At 39.0% G+C, this 21,987-nt stretch overlaps 1 protein-coding gene across 4 annotated transcripts; it reads left to right on the top strand.

The window, feature by feature from the left end:
• Window positions 1-7,645: 7,645 nt before the first annotated feature.
• LOC18425356 (elongation factor) lies at window positions 7,646-20,408 on the top strand. Of its 4 annotated transcripts, none has more exons than XR_002279465.2 (7): window positions 7,646-8,105; window positions 17,869-17,983; window positions 18,098-18,288; window positions 18,377-18,404; window positions 18,502-18,565; window positions 18,971-19,079; window positions 19,964-20,408. XR_002279465.2 is itself a non-coding variant. In XM_006829909.4 (6 exons), the coding sequence occupies exons 1-6, from the start codon at window positions 7,860-7,862 to the stop codon at window positions 20,043-20,045; spliced, it is 771 nt and encodes a 256-aa protein (XP_006829972.1). In that variant the 5' UTR covers window positions 7,646-7,859; the 3' UTR covers window positions 20,046-20,408. The 4 variants fall into 4 exon arrangements, 2 of the variants coding, with proteins under 2 accessions (XP_006829972.1, XP_011629318.1); XR_002279464.2 differs by having other exon boundaries at window positions 18,359-18,404; XM_006829909.4 differs by lacking the exon at window positions 18,502-18,565.
• The last annotated feature ends 1,579 nt before the right edge of the window (window positions 20,409-21,987 follow it).

The raw sequence follows: 21,987 nt of genomic DNA, 5'->3' as shown, positions 1-21,987 counted from the left end.
ATAAAAACGATGATGTACAGAGGTTGGACGTGAAAGCGGTTGAAGCTGGCTGGGATATTATTGTCTGTGAACACGATTGGCATTGGTGCCATTAGTTGGTTGACCATTCTACACAACTGATCCAGCTGTGTATTGCTCGGAATGTGTGTCTTAGAGAGAACCCTTTCGATATGGGCTTTGTGTGCAGCTGAGTTGGCGAGTAGCTTCAAGATGGAGGTTTGAGCCTAGATCTTCTCGAGATGAGCCGGTAGATCATAAGTAGTTGCAGATCCTTGAGTTTCTTTATTCGGCTCGTGATCTGCGGCCCCTGCTGGTTGTTTGGCTTTTAAGGTATTTCCCATTCTTTCATCGAGAGTGTCGGCCATCAATTGAATGGGTTTGAAAACTCGCCCTCTTCGGGTTAAGGAATTAACATTACCAGCGTGAAGTTCGATAGGGTCAGCCCTAGCAAGAGTAATGGGAGACTTTGTGGTGTTGGCCCCTTGTTTGGAAGATGACGTCTTTTCCTTGGTTCTGACCATATCAATTTCTAACGTATCATCTTCACCATATTGGTTTCATTTGGGAAGGTTATCAAGGTTTGAAGACGAAGGGTTTCCTCTTAGAATGCTCAAGAGATCTTCTTCAGGATCTTGAAAGTGATGGTCACAAGCCAATATGAATTGACTAGAATCCTCTTCTTCTTCATCTCTACTCTCAACCATGTGAATGACAATGTTCTCTTTTGAGTTGTCTTGAGCTCTAGGCTTTTCGGTTATTGTGACCATATTTTTAGGGAGAGGATTTGTGAAGATACCCATCTTTTGGTTAGGCTCTTCGACGGGTTGCTTTCTAGGTGCGACAGTGATGTCCCGTATTGATTAACCCTTGAATCACTTATTTCAAATATATGCAGTTTTGAGTATCATGAGCATGGTTTTGATGCCATTTGCACCACTTGCTCTTATCGGTGACTTGAAACGGTGATTCGGATGGTGGCAGGAGGTAAACCATGTTTCTAGCCAGGAGTAATTCCAACACTTTTTCTAGTGGGTCTTTGAGAGCAGTGAAATTATCCTCTCGCCTTTGGTTATTATTTCGAGCATTAGCTCTAGGCTGACCCCTTCGGTTTTGGTTCTAATTGTTGTGTTGAGTGGTTGAACCTTGAGCCGGTCCGTTAACAACAATCTCATTAACCTAACCGGAAGCCTTCCCCTTGTTATCATTTTTTCTCTTATTTTGGGGAGTCGTTATTGGTTTATTGTCGGGCCTGGTGCTGAGGGGTTTCCCTCTTGCCCTTTCATGTCCTGCCACCCACTCGATCATGGAGTTGAAGGAGTGGGGGATAAGACCTTAGCTAAAAAAAGTCTTGTATTCAGGGGCGGCATTCTTCAAGGACATAGAGCCTTTGGCTGAGTCTCTCAGTGGGCATTTTATGAACCAAATTGCCGCCTTGCTGAATCGGCAGATGAAATCCTTGAAGGATTCTCCTGGATTTTGCTTCGTTGAACTGAGGTTGCCCAGGGAGAGAGATCTTGGTGTCGACCCGCAGTAGTGAGAGACGAATAGGTTGAACATTTCGTCTGGAGTGATGTGTGGTTGAGCGGACATTGTTTTCCGATGCCAGTTCAAAGCCCCGTCCAATGTTTGCAAAAATATGGCCTTCAGTTGGTTAGGCCTGTCTCGCAAAGCTCTCACGGCGAGGAGACACGCGTTGATGTGAGCATCTGGATCGCTCTTCCCATTAAACTTGTTTCTAAATTCTGGGACAACAAATCTCAAAGGAAGGTCCTCCATGCCTCCAAGGGTCTCTTGAACATAGGCCTTTAAGGGTGGAATTTCATGCATGTCCATTCTTACGAGCATATCCTGCATCACTTTTAAGGTGCCCTCTTGTTGAGTATTTGGCGTGATAGTAGGCCCACCGGTTAGTGGGTTCCCAAGCATAGATTGGTAAGTTGAGATTTGGGGTACATGTTGGCCTGCATGGGCTTGAGGTTGACGGGCCACGGTCACCGAGACGGTTTGATATATTTGTTCCTGAGGGACGTAAGGACCCATAGGTATCACCACCGGTTGCGAAAATAGCACAGTTTGTTGGACCGGGTGAACTAAGGGGACCGATTGAAGAATCACCTAACTCGGTTGTGCTAAGGGTTGACCTATACCACCAAGTTGGTTTGGCATCGACCCATGAGCTGGGGCATGAAAAGTGTAACCTAGGTCAACCAGACTTTTAAGGGTAGCTTGGATGCCCATCTCGCCTAAGGGTCGGTCTAGATTGACGCCTTTGCTTCGTACAGTGGTAAGAACATCATGAATGGTACTATGGTGGCTCGAGGTTGGGTTGGATTCTCTAGACCTAAGTGGGTCTTGGTTCTGAGATCGCTGCACCTCGGGGTTATCTTGGTTCAAGTTGTGGGAATTGGTATTAGATGCTACATGAATTTCTTTCCTCACTCGACTTCTACTTTCGTTACCTAAAATCCCCTATAGGACGACGCCTAGTCGGACCCCCTGACTATTTAGAGTCTTTCGGGCTGAATTAGCTTTTCAGATCACATCGATTTTAGGGTTAGGAGTGGACCCTTGGGACTTTGCCTCTAATTGAAGACCTGGGCGTTGGATAATGGATTGGCCTGAGGTCTATTGATAATTCCAAGGGATTGCAGCATATTGGTCCTTAAGTTTGGCCAGGTTAGGCTTAGAGTCGGCCGTGGAGCAATCATCATAGTCGCCTTGGGTGACCGACATGATGACTGCTTTTGATGGGGTTCTAGAATCTAGATTTAAGTAAGAGCTAGACCCAACGACTTAGGGCAAAGTGACTCTAGGGACAAACCTTAATTGAGACCTAGGCTAAGACTAGACTGGAACCTAGACTTGCTAGACTCAATAGGATTTGGTTCAAACCTTGAACTAAGGTAAGCCTAGTCTAGCTCTAGAGGCAACTCTAAGCTTAGACCTATGTTAGAGCCTAGACTAAGATCTTGACTAGATGGGTACGAGTCTTGACACGGACCAAGAGTGGGTCTAGGTTCGGACCCGGGTATGACCCTGATTCGGACCTGGACTTAGCTGGGTGTAAGCCTAGGCTTGGAACAAGAGGGTTGTTAAGATCGGACCGAGAATAGACCTGGACTAGACCAAGGTTGGGTTAGGTGCGAGCGCTGGCTTGGACCAAAAGGGGGCCTAGGTTCGGACCTGGGAGTGAACCTGGTTCGGACCTGGGTTAGACTGGGTACAAGCCTGGACTTGGACCCAGACGGTTCAGCTCGAACCAACAGCGGGTCCGAACTGAGATCTAAGAGTAACCAACAATAATAAACAAGCACAACACACGAAAACTTTTGACCACGTATTATACGTAGGCTGGGCTTGAGAGTAGGTTCCTAACTATTGAAATACGGCTAGGCTGATATAGGTCCCTGCATAGATCCTGGCTTCCTGTTATAGGATGTTCACCAGGTCCTACTATACGTGGAGTTGCTTTGAGGTAGAGGATTACGGAAGAGCGCTCACAGTTAGAGTTACACGAATCCCAACTGCCTTGACTCTCAAATCTAGGTTCCCCTCACACCGTTAACGTGGATTTTGGGGGTTTTCGAAATATTTGTTTGCTAGTTTCCGGGGCACTTCCGGTCCGGTGTGTGCTGGAGCGTGTAAAGAAGCATGCAATTAAAATAAAGTCAAGCACACAATGCACACAAAGAAAGAAAGGAAATAAGTGAGCGCTCGGCACTGATTGTGCCTAGCGATGCGCGCTTCGAGGAAAAACTCACTCGAAGCACAATATAGATGGAGGGGTAAGCAACCCTAAGAAGGTGAAGTCAGAACAATGAGACCAGGCACAGTCCGTGCTAAGTCGAGCGTGACTCGAGTCGAGGGGGACTCGAACGGGACACGGTTCAAGGAGGGTGCAAGCAGCCCTCAATGTGTATATATATATATATATATATATATATATATATATATATATATTAATTGTTTTTATCTTTTTTAACTTTGATGAAACACAGTTAAACTAATCATGGTGAACAGTCAAAATTAACGGACTAAAATAAAATAAAAAGTCAGAAACAACATAGACCTAACTGAAGAAAAATATTTTTTTTATATTTTTTTAAAAAATAGTTTAAGTCAAAACTTGGTCAAAATGGAGCCAAAATTCCTTGGAATAGGCATGTGGGGTACCAGAATATTTATGGGACACTTGCAGTTGGGCGACAAGGGTGGTGTCACCCGGGCGGCACTACTAGTGTCTCCCTTGCAGGATGAGCAGTGTCGCCCAAAAAAATATTTTTTTTTTATTTTTTATTATTTTTATCTTGTTAAAATTGATGAAATAAGGCTACAATAAACTTGGAAGAAGAAGTAAAAAAAAATATTTATGATGAAATAAATTAAAATAGAGTAAACAGAAAAATGTAGATATAACACATCTATATCAAGTAAAATATTTTTTGGTATTTTTAAAAATTTTATTTTTCTCTGAAATTTTGTGGACAATCACAAAAGAGGCCCTAAAACACATGTACAAAGTTTCAAAAAATTCTGAATTTGGGCGACACAAGGAGTGCCGCCCAGAATAGACAGGTTTTGGAGCACTGAAACCTTGGATCCTGATCACAATTGATTCTTGAGACTTTTTGTGACTGTAAACAGTGAAAAACAGTGAATGAAAACCGTATTTGGGGTTTGATCGAGCTCAAAATGCCCCACGGTGGGCGCCAAACTATTTACAATGCAAAATTTGACAGAATGAATATCTCTCCGATCTGACACTTTAAAATGATGACAATGAAATAAATAAAGTGGTAAAGAAAGTGGGACAAATCGAATTTAGATCTGAGGCTAGATCTGCCTAGAAACGAGCAGATCTACTCTCAGATCTGTGGCAGGGCAAACATGATTCGAGACATAACAATAAAATATTTAAGAAAATTAACAGATCAAAACAAAATGAAAACAATAAAGCAGAAGAAATAAAATGGAAGTAAATGATACAGAACTGGGCCCGATGGCCTGGGACTCCTAAGACTTCTGGGGCTCGCTCGTGTCAGAACCGAGCCTCTTTTTGTCTCTCTGATTCGGATGTTGACCAGCAAACCTCTCCAGCAAAAAGTGGTTTTTGTGCCCTGGAAATGGTTTTGATCTAGGACTGTTGTCCCCTAGGTCTAAGTTTTCTCAGGCTTAAGGGTTAGGATCTCAGGAGGCTAGGGTTCCTGAAGCTATCTCTAGAGTTTCTAATCTCTCTAAGGTTTCGATCTCCATCCTCCTCAAATGGCCATGAAAAGAGGCCTTATAGGGGTCAAAACTTGTTGGGAAGGATACACTCCTGTAACAAACAAATCCCCCAGTTAAAGATGCCATTTTGAGGGCCTTGGATCTTGGCAACACGCCCAGTGTCACACAAGAAAGTGAGCAAAAACGTCACCAAAGGGTAAAACAATCAGAAATTTCAATTTGGGACAAAATGGTCTGAGCAACTTGCGTCGTGTTGCTCAAATCTAGGCGACACTGCTAGTGTCACCCAAGTCAAACTTGGTCAAAATTGAAAATTTTAACTTTGGGTGTGTTCCTTAACCTCTTGTGAAGCTACTAGAAAAAATTTGGGTCAAAATGGATTTTTTTAATTTGTTTTGATAAAACACGGCGTTTAAAGGAATCTAGGTCAAAACAAAGTTTCTGCAGGGTTCCGGGTCACAATGTATACTGTGTGAACTATGAATTTGGGTTTACTAGGTTCAGTGTGATCCTAAAGGTTCAAGAAACCATGGAATTTACCAGATTTAAAATGGGATATTTACAATTGTACGCTAGATGTTGGGGTTTGTGGGATTTAAAGGCCTTGAGAGCATGCAAAACTTATAATCATAACGGATATGTACACTAGTGGGAGTATGGTTTTTGTAAGACCAATATAGCATCTTATGGTGAAAGTCTAGACTTAAGACTAAGTCCAAAACCCTCACCCCAAGACCCCTCTTCATGGTCCATTTTTGGTATATATTTTGGACATAATATCTTAAATACAAATAATCTGTAACGAAAAAAATTTATTTAAGGTTGCAACTTTATATTATAGTAGTAAGGTGAATATAATCATTAAAAAAAGATTATTGCAAAGTTGAATTTTTTTCAATTGAGTATTTTGCACATCGAGATGTTTCGATATAAAAAAAAGAAAGAAAGAAATTTCAAGTCTTAAAAATAATGCATTTTGTAACAAGTTATTTGGACGGTCTATTTTCAAGATTTTCAATTGTTTGTAGATCTACTTGAACCGCACCCTTTTTGAAATTTAAATTTCATAGTTAGGGTTTATGACACTAGAACATGTTTCAAGCCATAAAAAGGTTTATGACACTAAAACTACATCTTCGGACAAATTTTAGAGATGTGCCTTACTTGTATAAAATGAGAGGGGCAACTTATACAATCCTCACCCATCTCTAACATGGAGGTGACAAATGTATAAAAATTAATTTCTATAAACAAAATGATACTTTTTTGGAAAAATAAATAAATAAGGGAAAGTAGTCCGTACGTCAATGGGCATACTTCTATAAGAGCATCCCCTGACGCATGTAAGTGGGAACGGATGTTAGGAAATAGCCACCTCCAAAATTTTAAAAAACAAGTGTGTATAAATTATATATAAAAGAAATTTATTTTATATTTTAAAATTTATTTCTCTCATGGTTCCCACTTATCATGGTTAGATTTTCAAGTTTGAATCCAAAATCCATCTTTAAAATATATTTAAGAGAGATAGATTTAAGAGAGATGACTCATTTAAATAGATGAGTTGGCCAACTCATTGAACCTTTATCCTTTAAACAATTGAATTTGCCTTTTTTTTGGAAAAAAATTATATTAGGGTGACGCCCTTAACAATCAAACTAAGGTGCACCTCAAAAATTCATTAGAATAGTTTGTTTCGATGTTGAAGAACCCTCAATTCAACATCTCGACCTCAAGATATATTGGACATGAGAAAAAATAAATTTTAAATCTTAAAAACAGTGTATTTTGTATTGTATTATCTAGACTGTTATTTTTTAAGATTTTAAATTATTCACAGGTTTGCTTGATTTCTATGTGGTTAAGCCTGCATATGTAGAAATGCAGGCTTCTTAATAAGCCTATTTTTGAGATGGATTTTAAGACTTAATTTTTAAGGGCATATAATACCTAACATGGAGATCATGAATATGAATAAACAAATAAATTTTAAAAGCTAAAAATAATAATCCTAGTAAGAAAACATTTGGACTGTTAGTTTCTATTATTTTTAGATGGAACACCTACTTACATTTATCTTTAAGATGGATGCTTTTACTCTTTCTGAACCGCATATATAGAAACACGGTCCAGCCCGCATGAAACAATTTTACATTTTATAATTAGAGATGAGAATAAATTTTCAGGCCATCATAAACACATTGAAATAACAAGTTGCGGCACTACTTGAAGGTGGGCCTTATTTTGATTGTTACAGTCTCAGCCTTATACAAAATTACCCCTCGTTTTTTTGTTGAGTTTGACCGCTACTCCATGTGCGATGCTCGTGGGGCGAAAACGTAGTCATGCCCTATGCGTCCCCCGACGTATAAGCGACTTTTCCTTCCTCCTTATCAACACGAGCACTGCTATTGTCAAATCGCAGCACTTTGTTCCTCTGCCGTCTTCTTCCTTCCGCGTATTGTCAATTTCAGGGCAGAGAACCAGCATCGCAAACTTAGGGTTTCTTGTATTTTGATAGATAGTCTATGCTCGAATTGCAGGAGACGACAATTGTTAGGGTTTCTGTCCTGAGCGAGAGACAAGGAGTTGTATAAGGGGAAGGGGAAAAATCGTAGAGCATTATTGGGAGGATGGTGGGCGGTGGGATCGAGGTAGTGGGGGCGGTTCTTGAGGTTGCAGACGTTGCCTGGACAGCTCTTGAACACCACAAACACATCTATGAAACCAATCACTGCGCTAATAGTGCACAACCCACTGAGGATGAAATTTTGAAGGAGAACCAAAGGCTGAGATCTCTTCTTGAGGAGAACATCAAACTTCTCCAAGAGCTTCGCCGATCGCTCTCCCATGATGGTTCCAAGGATGTTCCTCCTGATGTACGTTTTTTTTAGCGTTTCCCTGGGTTTTGGGCTTATGGAGACCCTCTTTAACTTGGTTTTTGTGTTTTTTTTTTCCCTTATGTTTATTGCAACATTTTATTTTTTCTGGAGCGAATTGCTACAACATTTTGTTTATTACGTTTAGTTTTGGCTGGGATTGTATTTCATTTCGATTTCAATATTTCGAGCGTGTTTATAATAGGGACTCTTGCGGAAAAACATAGAACGCATGGGCTTTGGTTCACTATGAAGAGAATGTGCTTCCTTTACTTGTGTTTTTCCCTCTTTTTGGCTAAAATTTGGATGTTTAAATCTGTTTGATTTCTAACTAGATAGATTCCTTGGTAAATTGTATGCAAATATTTTATTTGCTTCTGCTGATGAGAAAAGCTTAGTGCCAATGAACAAACCGTTCACAAGTGGTTACTGATGAGGAAAAATGACTCTCAGCATTGACAGACACCAACAACCATGAGCATGAATCTTTCTATCCCCCCTTTTTTAGTTGATATATCGTCATGTATTTCATGTGGTGCTTTGGGATTGACTGGAATATGGGGGCCTTTCTGGGTATTGGTTGCGAGGGTTCTTGCAATTTGGATTTCAATGTTGAAAGCCTGCACAGCAACCATATTGGCTTTTCAATTTGTGTGGGTAAAGCTAACGAAAGATTGCACTTCGTAGGACACAACCATTGATTTGATAGAGCTCAGTTCCTCTCTTTTGGAGCAAGTGATCAACCATGTTGATTTATTCATTACAACTTGCTGCCTCATTACATGTCTCTGTTCTAGAATGTGATGGCTAAACTTTACGGACATGAAAGGGAGTTTTTTTTTTCCCTTTTTATTTATCACAATTCATATGGGAAACATTCTTAGCGTAACAAGAAAAAGGATTTGGGGAACACAGTCATCACTTGGTTAGTCAAGAAGAAGCTTGCAACTGCAAGAGCCAGATTTCATTGGATTGAAGATGACTAATGTGTGCCACCATGTAGACCCCACAATGTGTGCCACCATGAGGACCCCGCAATTTGTGCCACCACGTGGAGTCCACTTGGACTGCCATGTCATTACCCAGCTGGCCATGGACAATGTAGGTAGGGGCATGTAATACTTGTTTGTTTTAGCCAAATATCCATGATATGTATATTGTGGTGCCATGTGTTACTGCATGTGTGTGTGCACATGTGAGCATGAGAAATTATTTTTCTTAAAATGTTTTATGACTGATTTTTTTAAATAATGTAACAAGCCAAGTTTCAAATGGAAGAGAGAAAAGAGGGAGTGGGATACCCCACTCAATAGGTTTTATAAAATGGAGGTTTGTGATGTGTTTTTGGAATATTGGATGGTCATGAAAGGCTAAAATCAAAATTTGGGTTTTCAAGGGCACATTGAGAATAAGGGAAGTTAGGAGGGCAAATGGGGCAGATGGTGATAAGGGTGATTAAATCATGAGTATCCTATGATAGCCATGGATGGTGATGCACTAGGCTAGGTCTTTTGTCTCTCTCAACCCTTGTATGGCTCACATTGGTGGCATTGGTGGCTTAGATTGAGTCTAGGCTTAGGTCCACACATGAACGTCATATAAAGCCACATCAACCCTTACTCATTTCATCTTTTTCCCACATCCTTAATAAAAGTAGAGAGAGCCTCGGAGAGTGGCATGTCCCTCTCATTCCATCTCCTTCATTGTGCATTAAAGAAAGTGAATGAATGGTTCTCTATCATTAATTGAAGCCATAGCCTTGAAGCTCTTGAAGCACCTACACCCATTCATTTTGACATGGCAAGACCTTCATCTAGGTGCCATTATGCTGCCGTAAATGATCGCATAACAGTAAGCAAAACTCCTTCCTTTGTTTCCCATTTTGAGTTATATTGTTTCTAATATTTTGGGTTCTCATGCTATGGTATTTTGATGAAGTTTAGAGCATGTTTTTATGGATTTTATGAATGTGCCCTAGCTGTATCTGAGAATATTAGGTCATAACAGTAAGTTTAGGTGTCATTTTGAGATTAATGTAGCACGCTTTCATGCCATTCTGACATGATACCTAGAGCACCCACTAGCACCCTTTGTTTGTTCATTTGGATCCTATTTCACTCTCTTCTCTCCAACGTTTCTATCTCACCTTCATTCCTATACGAGGTTCATGCTAGGCCCTTATTTTGAGTTTTAAACGTAGAGCATTAGCATCAAAATGTGTGGCATGATGCTTCCCTCTATAAGAAATCTAAGCGTTTAAATCTTGTGCTATCAGTTGGAGCATATAACTAGGGCTGTACAGAATTTGAGGCCGTAAACCTGGTACCTTGAGCATATAACTTGGCGTCCCAAGTCTATCAAAGCAGTGCATGTGTCTTTCTTATTTGTTTTTGAGTTGACTTCTTGTACTTACTTGTAATTGATGATCAATGGATGTAATGAAAGAGGAGATGTTAGAATTGATGTAATTTTTGAGTTTTGAGTCTATTGTAGTTGATTGAGTGGAAGGACTTGAGTAGAGTATTTGTTTCTATTTTATTTTCATTTATGAATTTGTTGTCTTTGAAGGGTTTTCTCCAAGGTATTGTAAATGTGATCAAAGGAAATTGTATTAGTTAGTAAGTTTAGTAGAAAATTTTTATTTTATGTATCTTGTTTGGAGCCCTTGTTACTTTATTAAAGATCACTCTTATGACCCAATGATCTCAGATTTACAGCAAGGGAGCATTCACGACAGTACATAAAACCATGCTCTAAACTTCATCAGAATACGATAGCATAAGAACCCTAAGTATCACAAACAATATAACACAAAATGGGAACCAAAGGAAGAAGTTTTGCTTACTGTTATGGGATCACTGTCACAAGGACTCACATTCTTATTCCCTTGTCGTAAAATGTTCCCTCTTAAGCATTCTCACCAATCGCAAATTAATACACCCATGCTTTTGACTATCAAATCACATTGTTTCATAAATTCCATGTCATAAAATATTTTAAGAAAATAATTTATTTTACTCGCATGTGTGCACACACACATGCACTCACATGTGGCACTACATTAAACCTATCATTGATATGTGGCTAAAAAAACGAAGTGCTACACCCCTACTTACATTGCCCATGTTATGCCAATTGGGCAGTCCAAGTTGGGTCCACGTGGTGGCACACATTGGCTACTTGTGTGCCACCCATTCACATATGTGACTGTCCTCTAGAATTTTGTACCAAGAAATTTAATAAATCATTTTTGCTCAAAATAAAATTACCAAAAGTTCTCAAAAATCATAGTAAATCATTTTTAATCATTTCTATTAAAATAATTCAGTTTGGCACCTAGGAAAATTTCAGTTAGGGAAATTAAGATCCTTAAGTAGGTTGGGGGTTGTATGGTATGCCACTGGGCTAGCTTCGGAGTCCCAGATCATTTTCTAAAGTTAGCTCAACAGGCTCATGTCACACAGTCGGCGGTCCGGTCTTTAGGTGTTCAATGGATTGCAAGTGAAACCTTGAGGACATGCACTCTTGTGGCTGTGGGGCTTACTCTCTCTGCACATGTTCATGGTTTTGATTCAGGCGGATCTTACCTTGTTAGAACGACTTCCCATTTTGATTGTCCTTTGCACATGCTGTGAATAAATTGAATTCGCCAGGGATTTAGGCTTATATCCTCTCAGAGCCTAGTTTACTCACATAGGGCATTCTTTTCACACACTTGCTCTCACAATTTGGAATTCTCCTATCTAAACTCTCATGCCCTGACTAATACACTCGTGAGGTGTTCTCTGACCAACCTTGACTAGAGAACCCTCAAACCTCTTGGTTCTGAATAAGGCCTTTAGGTCTTGCCTAATGACTCAGGGTATTTAGGCTTTCTGGATCCCAAACAGCTAGAATCCATTATACACAGTGTAATGGTACACTCCCACTGTGGCTAAGAACAATTTTCGAACACGGTGGAGTGAAGGTCTTGAGAGGCCATGACTCCAACATTCTCTTGAAAACACACACTTATCGGATTCTTCCCCTTTATACATACATGCTCACATGGATATCCATACAAACAAACATATGCTCATTCAATTCTCTCTCATTGCATTAATTTTTGCATTCTTTTAGTTCCTAATTATCACAATCTCTCAAACCCATACAATGTACATGTCTACTGAATACACTTGGTGCTAATCCTTTTTGTCATAGAGTCCGCATGCATGGCCTCCGTGGGCATGCAAGCCAAGTCAACCTCACCATCTAATGTCGTAATAGTCAACTCTAATGTGTTTTGACTTGCTGTGAAACCTTGGTTCCCTTGCTATTGCAATTGCTACCTGATTGTCACACATAATTCTAACTGTTCCACATGCTAATGGCCCATATCTAAGTTGGTTGAGGAACTTCTTGATCCGCATTGTCTCCTTGGTTGCTACGCAAGTTGCCACATATTCCTACTCCATTGTGGATAGAGTTATTATATTCCTTTTCTTCGACAACCACGATACCGCTCCTCCATTTATGCTCCATATATCCCGATGTGGATTTTAACTCATCTGGGTAGCCCTGGAAATCAACATCAGTATATCAAAGTCCATCTAAGTCTGTGACATCTCCAAAGGTGATTCCATAGTTCATAGTACCCTTTAGATATTTTAGTTTTCTTTTGATAACCTTTCAATCTTGTATTCTTGGGTTGCACCGAAATCTACGGATCATACTTTGGGCAAAAGCTAAGTCTAGCCTTGTTCCTTGGGTAAGGTATATCAATGATCCTACTGCACTCCTGTGGGGTATACTCTCGATATAGCTTCATCATTCTTGGGACACATCTTCAAACTCAATTTGATACTTGTAGCCACAGTTTTACTGATAGGCTTGCAATCGATCAGTTGGAATCTTTCTAGTACTTTCTTGCAGTAAGTTGCTTGTGATAGGTGAAGCAGTTTAGCTAATCTATTTCTAAGGATCTTGATTCCTAATACGTATGTGGCTTCTCCCAACGCCTTCATATGAAAATTTTCTGATAACGTGACCTTTGTCTCTTTGATTTGTCCTAGGAAGCTACTGGCAATCAAAATGTTGTCCACATATGGTGTTAGGAATGATAGATCACTCCCACGGACCTTAACATAGACACAGTAATCATTTGCATTGGGTTTAAAATCGTGTGTAGTTCGGACTTCATGGAATTTAATAAACCACTTTTTCAATGCTTGCTTTAAGCCATAAAGGGATTTATAGAGTTTGTATACTAGGTTTTCTTTCCCTTTGACTTCAAATCCATCAGGTTGTTTTAAGTAAATCTCCTATACTAATTCTCCATTAACGAATGCCATGTTGATGTCCATCTGATGGAGTTCAAGATCTAAGTGGGCTGAGATAAAGAGGATGATCCAACGGATGCTAGTTTTGCTATAGGCGAAAAGGTATTTTGGTGGTCTACACCTTTTGGGGTGAATTCTCTTGCTACTTGTCTTGCCTTATATTTTGCAAGTTGTCCTTCAAAATTCAATTTCTTCTTAAACACCCCTTTTGATCCTATCGCTTTGCAATTGGAGGAAGGCAGATTAACACCCGTACTTTGTTTTCACTAATTGACTTAATCTCATTTGTCATTGCTTCTAGCCATTATTTGTGCTCTGGTCTATAGTTGTTGAAAATGTCTGTGATTCCGAATCGTTTCTGGAATCGGAATCGCGTGCATCATAAATTTCGAAATCTAGGAATTGCTATCCGTACTATTTGGATTTGAGAAAAATGATTCTCACTATTTCGGAATCGCGATTCAAAAAATTAGAAATCGTATTTCCTATTTGCAAGAATCGATGCCCTTCATGTTGGAATCGTGTTTCATACCTATATGGAATCACACATGACCCTACTTGTTTCGATGGTTGGTGGAATCGTGATTCTTAAGACTATGGAAGCGTGATTCCTAAAAATAAGGAATTGTGATTCCTAAAATTCTAGAATCGTTGTCCACATAAATTTGGAATCAACATTCTCCCCATTCTGGAATCGTGATTCTCCCCATATTGGAATCGAGATTCTACCCTTACTAGAATCGAACCAATTCCCTCCGGTATATGAGAGAAGTATTCAAAAAATATAGTAATTTACCCATTACTACAAGATCGAATTTTGGTCTATATATACTCAGTCCAATATTCCAAGTACTAATGTCAACCTTTATGATATCTTTGTGGACAATCCTATACAGTGGACTCGGTCTACCCATAACCCTATTATGCCTACAAAGTCTGGAGCTAGTCTACGATATACAAGCAGTGAGAACAAGGGCAAGCTCCTTTTATCTCCTTTCCTTGAATTATAAAATAAGTGAGTCTTTTGACTTTTGAAAATTGAGTTATTCAATTTTAGTCAATTTCTCTGATATTTAATGATTAATTTAACCTAAAACAACAGACATGGCACTTCACTCATATCCTTATTATCTTCTTGTTTTACTTAAAGAAAAACATTTTTATCCTCTTATTCAACTTGAAGAAATGAGAGTGCCAATCATATATTAAATATTATTGCATTAGAAGTTTAGTACCCACACCATTTACCAAACATTATTAAATTTGAAGCTACATATTTTTTTAGTATTATTTATTCTTGGTAAGAGTTCTTAAAAAGTAACATGGAATGACGAATGGAAATTAGTAAATAAGAAAATAAAAAATTTAACATATTACTTATATTTTAAAATTTGATTTTATTGCCGTGTGCAACAACTTCAAATTCTCTCACGCTCTCATACATGTGCTCACTCATGATTGATTCTGCTCTCCTTATGCTCAATTATTACTGATATTTTAAATTTTGATTTTGTTGCCGTGTGCAACAACTTCAAATTCTCTCATGCTCTCATACATGTCACACTCACTCATAGTTGAGCACACATCGAAGGGTTTCTGCTCTCCCTATGTTCACATTGCATCCTGACAACATGGATTCACAATTCCTTAATACTTTGAATAAACGTTTAGCATAAGTAGAATCACATTGTTGTGTAGCAAGGAATCATGATGTCTGCGATGTAGAAACTTGATTCCAAACAACATGGATTTGCAATTCCAAAAAATTTGGAACGTTTCTCACAAGAAGAATCACATTCTTGTGTAGCTAAGAATCATAAAGTCCTCGATATGGAATCTTGATTCCGGCAATCCAGGAATCGAGATTCCTAAATTAGGTAGAATCGCATTCTACAAAAATGGAAATGTGATTCCTTTCTTTTAGAATCGACTTTCGCCTAGGGAAACGCCTAGTCGAGATTCCGAAACGGAATTGCTGCCCTCATAGGCGATTTGGGTAACTACACTATGGTCAATTCATGGTTTCATCATAGGTGGATGGTTCGTTGTCTGGTTCTTCACTAATTCTCTCATAAACTTCTCCTAAATAGGTGGCCTTATAATTCTGTTATTTTGCCCAAGTTGGTCATAGGTTGGGCTGGGCTGGGTTGGTCTAGGTCTTGGATTTCATAGAAATGAGCCTGCTTATGAGTCACCTTACCTTTTAGGAACTCATCTTTGAGAAAGTGTGCATCCAGACTTCCAATGACCGTCCCATCGAAGAAATCGTAAGATCTATATCCCTTTCCCTGGTTTGGGTAATATATAACAATGCATTTAACCGTTTTGGGATCTAGCTTGGTTCTATTTTGAGAAGGGACAAGAACATGGGCTGAATAACCCCAAACTTTGAGGTGACCAATAGATGGAGATTTTCCTATATAGAGTTGACTCGAAATATCATGGACCGCCTTAGTAGGAGTTATGTTATAGATGTATGTGTCGGTAAGAACAGTCTCACCTCAGAAATCCAGAGATTGATTTGTGATGGCCATCATGTTCCTCACTATCTTTAACGGGGTTCGGTTTCTTCTATCGACGACCCCATTCTGTTTGGGTGAGCAGGGCATTGTGGTGTGATGTACTATCCCATGTTCCACCCAATAATCCTTGAATAACTGGGATGTGAACTAACCACCTCTGTCAGATCTTAGATTTTTGATCCTATGCCTAGTCTAGTTTCTATTTCTGCCTAATATTCCTGAAATTTGTCTAGTGCTTCACTCTATTGGTTAATAAGGTAGATATGACGACCATATCAGGAAAAATCATCGATAGAGGTGATGAAATATCTTATGTGGCCTTTGGTTTCCACACTCATAGGTCCATAAATATCCAAGTGGACTAGCTCTAAAAGCCAAGTAACTTTTTAGACCTTTTATGAGATGTCTTGGTCATTTTGCCTTGCAGACATGGTTCATATGTACTTTGGAAATCACTATTAAGGGTTTTAAGAAAGCTCTCTCATAAGTTTTTCCATGTGATCTAATCTAAGATGCCATAGAATATAGTCATTTTGTGGCTCCGAGACAAGCAACTGGGGATTTCATTTCAACAGCAAACAGACCATTCGCTAAACGGCCTACGAAGATAACTAGACCAGCAGGTTTCTTGTTATAAACAATAGCAGAATTACCCTTGTAGAGAGTAGGATAGCTAACAGAACCGAGTTGAGAAACAGAGATGAGACTTCGACGTATTCCAGGAGCGTAAAGAATATCCTTAAGGACTAGGGTTTCTCCATTATTCAAAACGAGGACATAATCTTCAATAGCTAGGACCGGTTCTTCCTTATTTCCTACCTTGTAGATAGATCTTGGTTTCTCCTGATTTTAATTTTTTAAATGTTCTGAAACCTGACTTCTGACTGGTGACGTGCACGGTTGCCCCATAGTCTAGGCACCACACATGAGTCTCATCACTTGCCACCATTGCTTCAAGCGCCATGCAGACTTTCTCTTTCTTAGCACCGGGGCCAGAGTTGTATCCATTCCCATTGTTTGTTCCAGAAGATGGTGCTGGAGGGATACGAGGAGGACTATTCACTGCAGAGTGGCACGACCCTCTCATTTCTACAATCTAAGCCAACCAAACCTCAAGATGGTTCTCTGGACAGAGTTGGCTTAGTCCCTCTGTCCCCCTCCCTTGTGCATCAGTGGCCATTGTGCATCACCAGGTGGTCATTCGAGAAGAATAGGGGAAGCTGGATAACAGCAAGTATATCAGCCTTGTCCTCCTTTTTCTGTTTTTTTTTTTTTTCCTTTTTTTATTGTCTTCTTCTAATATGGCAAAACCTCATAGATTTACCTCTCAATGTTGCATCCTTTATTTGGTTGAATCGTTCATAGCCCCATCCTCACTAATATAGATGGATTTCTTGTGACTCCTGAATGGAACACTTGCAAGGGGCATACTCGTCTGCCCTACCCAAATCAATACGAGGGGATGCTTGTCTGACCTACGCAAATCAATCTCGGAGCATACTTGAATTCTCCTAGGCACATAAGCCATTGTTGGAGGCGCGAGACCTTTTAGATTTGACTCTTGGCGTTGTTGGAGGAAACTGAATTTTCTTGACTCTGTCTAAGCAATTGTGACCTGACAGGAAGATTTGCTCATATCTCATCCATCTTATCTCACTTTTCCTCTCTGGTGGCATTTAATGATACTATTGATCTCTTTACCATATAGTGCAGGTTCACCTGCTACTCCGTGAATAAATGGTGTTCCTAATCGTGTATATCTTGATAACTAGGTGTGATATCACCAGTTTCTTGGTGTGAGATAGAGAGTAATCTGATGCTTATGGAAGGTTCTATTATGTGCTAGTGCAAATCAATTACTAGAATCATGACATACTATTATTACTTACATACTGATAACTAACCTGCTCTCTCTATTTCCAGCTCTTTCAACGCCTTGTAAATACTGTGGAGTCCTCAAGCTTTCGGGATCAATTAAATTCCATTCATCAGACCTTAATGCATACACACAATGACTTTGCTCCCAAGAAAGTTGAAGGTTCATCTCTTTCCTTTTGAATTTGATGTATATTTTCTGTTGCTGAAGCTTCTTTGTGCTTGGGAATGAATATGGTCTTTCATTTTCTTATTATGCTTTGACTTGATTTCGTAGGGGAATATTTAGTTAGCGTCGACCCTGAAAAACCAAGTTGGGTGTGGATTATGGATGAAAGAAGTCCAAGTAGTATGGAAGAGTTGAGTGGAATTGACAATGAAAGCTACGTGATTGTGAGTGAGGATGATATAGTGGATGGAATTGCCAATTTTATGGCCCAATGCATAATCTTAAACCCAAGGTCTCAGGTACGGGGACCTAGAAACTAGCTCAGGTTTCTCAGATTTGATTTATGCCATAGTGTCTAACTTCGAGCAGCCTGGAATTGCCATGCAGAGGATGACCCCAGAGGAGTTGCAGAAGAGTAAGTCCTAAACTCACTCGTCTTTTTTCTGATCATATCACTTCTATCAATCTAAACATGCTTTTGCTAATTCAGAATTTTATGGTATATTTTGAAGATAACTCTTGGCATGCCGAAGCCACTTTCTCACCAATGAACCAAGGGTCGCAGGAGAATGTTTTGTAATCTTCATTTAACTTGTGATTTGATTATTGAATGTTAATGATGAAAACCTAGATTCTAGTTTTGTATGTCTCTATCCAAATTATCTTTGCTTTTTAGAAAGTAAAGGTTAGATGCACTTATCCGTTTTGTTACCCATTTACTTTTGTGGTTGCTATTCATTTGTTTGTTTCCAATGAGCATTATGTGTCAGATGTTTCCCATCCACCCTAAAAAGTAGAATTCTTGATTGACCTACCTCCCTAACCATTATTTTTTGTTTTGAGTTTCCCGTGCATTAGCAATAACATGTTTGTCGTTATAAGTTATTTTGCATTACTGAATTTCTAGGAACATCCTTACTATTGAAAAGAAGATATACCACTACTTTATCTGATCACTTAATTTGGGGCCCACTATTGCAGCTGTAGCTGGAGCATTTGGATGGATGAACAGTGCTGAGAAGATGTTGAAAATATGGCATGCTGGCAAGATAATGTACACATTGTCTACATGGGGTCTTGCTATGGCTGGGTAAGGAATCTTGACACTGCCATATTGGTGCTTCTGCTGTGTAATGTTTCACTGAAATAAGCTGTGTGAGATTCCCAGTTACATCCATATATATGCTTTCTCTACATGGATGAAATTTAATTCAGTAAAGCATGTCTTCATTTTCCAAGAAACTTATATTGATGTTTAATTCGACAGAACGTTGGAATTATCTCTAATTGTAAAATCTGCCCATCCCATGTATTGTGAAATACTGAAAGGCCAAAAGTTGGTTATGTTAATTCTTGATAAAGAAAATTGCCGTGGTTGAGGATCTATTTTACAGAAAGGAACAGTGGCATCCTCTACTTCTGAAAGAGAATGGTTTCACAGTCCAAGGGATGAGACAGTTTCTTCTCAAGAATAAGGCCGCATTCTAAATTGAAAAGTGCCTGGCACTTATTGCATTTGTTTTTTATTTGTTGAGCATGTATGCTATGCTCCCTCGGAAGCATAGTTTACTTCTACTCCCTTGGTCAGAAGATTTACTTGGGAGCATCTTTTTTCAATCTGAAATTTTGGGAACTACTCAAGAATTGCCAGATGATTATTCTCAAAAAAAATAATTTGAAATTTGAGTTTCCGAAAACTTATCTCGCCATCTAAAAATTCGATGGTTTCTATTCAAATATGGAGATGTTATTTATTTTTATTCTTCCGCAAGTGCATAGAGGGTACAATTAGGAATATTTTTAATTGAGGTTAATATATGGCTTGAAGGGGTTTCGTGGTCCTAAAATTAATTCTAGGTGGGATTTAACCAGAGGGAGTAAATGAATGTTCTACTCCTGACGGAGTAGAATATCTTCTGGCTTATTTGTTTTCTTGAAAGGGTGATTGAAGGTAACCTCTCTCTTTACTTGCAGGTTGTACAGGCATCGTGCTGTTTTGAAAATAGCAGCTCAGGGGATCCATGCATCAAGCAAGGTCATCCTAAAAGCTCTCTGAAATGGGTACTATTAGTCCATTGCAGAATGAAGATTGATGCTTGTCTTATAATTATCATTGAGCAAGGTCTTTGTTAAAGTTATATGAGGTGGGTGATAACCGATTGTCGTCCATAAACAGAACTATTGTTGGAATGTCGTTGGTCCATTCAAATTTCGTTGTATTAACCCATTTGTGTTCTTCTAGTGTTTTCAGCTGTGTCCTACCAAAGGCCCCTGCTATGTACATAAATATTTTCTTGTATCGACTCATTTTTATCCGAAATAGCTTTTTATTTACATTTAGTCCTGTACTTTCTTAAGTGTTAATATTGTGAAAAATCAAAACTGGCTTCTTTATTAATGACTATATATTTTTGGCATCGATGCTTATTTGTCTAAGCGGTTTTTTTGTGTTTCGACATAGCACTGTTATCTATGTCTGAGATGGCCTCATTTTCCCTTTGCGTGTTGTTGTGTCCCTTTGCTAATGTGTTTTTGTCACGGTGCCCTAGCATCTCTGTATGGTATGAAACCGATCGCATCACATTAAATTGCTTCCAATGCTCACAAAGCTAGCATGGGCGGACGCAAGCCTAAACTGAGAGAGAGAGTTTCAAAACCTTCACGAGCACTAGTATCAGTCTCAAAATGTTATGGAATCATGAGCCTTTGAGCTTGGGTTCCCAACAGTGTACAAAAAATTGAACCAGCCAAGGGCTGGTATCGAGTAACCAGTAAACCGGCCAGTTCAACCGACTTAAACAGCAAATATTGATAAAAAATTGTTAAAAAAGATGCCAAAAAAATCTAAACAAATATGAAAAGTATACATAAAGCATGTTTAAATAAATAACATCCAAATGAAGTTAAAAATTAGGAGAAAAAATAGATTTTACAAAATCAATTTATGCCCATAGGTATTTTTGAAGCTTTTCCAAAAAGATGGGACAATGTAAAAATAAGTATTAATGGCTAAAACATCATTCAATCTTTGCCAAAATGACATTTAAAAAATGAATTATAAACAAATCTTTTATTTTTATAAATTTTTTTGCATTTTTTTTAAAATAACCTACCAGATCACCAAAATCGATTGAAACTGGAACCAATTTCGATCTAACTGGATGTTCCAATTTGAACCGCCTGATTTTGCAAACACAAGTTCCCAACAACAGCTCTAAGGTGCATGTTTTCCTATGGCTGAGAAAACAGCCATGCGGCACCAAATTCAAAGGGCACTGGCTAAGTCATTTATAATTGAGTCCAGCAAATTGTTCATTTTATTTTTTTTAGACGGTAAGTGTAGTCATTGAGATAATGTTGAACTACGATAACATGCCAAAAAAAAAAACAAAAAAACAAACAGAAGAAACAAAGGATGAAGATTGTTCATCAAATAAGGTTACCCAGACAACCCGTAGAAGACGATGGGAAAATGTTAAAATTGAAGTGTGCCTCTTGGAAAACTGTATATTGGATGTACGAGACAGGTAAAATGTGACGGCTTACTCAGCTTTGAAGCACGGCACGTTCAAAAATTCGTGATGAGATCTGATTCAAAGACTCTTTCCTAATGCTTTGAGATCACTTTGCTGCATTCCGGAGGAAAGGTTTAGGAAGGGATTCTAGCTTACTGGGACCATGTCTACCTGATTTGCCCGTGTGTGAGGAGTGGAAGGTAACCTACCTTAGTCTGGACAAATGCGGACACCTGGCTTGTGTTCGGGAGGTTTAAGGGTTCAGATTTCCCCTAAAAACAAACCAAAGCAGACTTACCCTTCTTACTGCTCATCTGCATTAAAACAAAGTGATATATCACCTAGAGATGGAAGTTAAAGGTTCTGAGCGTCGCTTGAGGCCTATGGGTTAGGTCCAAGGTTTCCAGTGAGCATTCATGAGTAAGGGTTCAAAGAAAACTAAAAAAAGGAAAGATAAATGAAATGAGTGATTTAACTCCTCAA

Source organism: Amborella trichopoda, chromosome 4 (assembly GCF_054954075.1).
Source record: "Amborella trichopoda isolate Santa Cruz 75 chromosome 4, AtrichopodaSantaCruz75HAP2 v2.0, whole genome shotgun sequence".
In the NCBI taxonomy this organism is placed as follows: Eukaryota; Viridiplantae; Streptophyta; class Magnoliopsida; order Amborellales; family Amborellaceae; genus Amborella; species Amborella trichopoda.
This window is presented reverse-complemented; position numbering and strand designations above follow the sequence as displayed.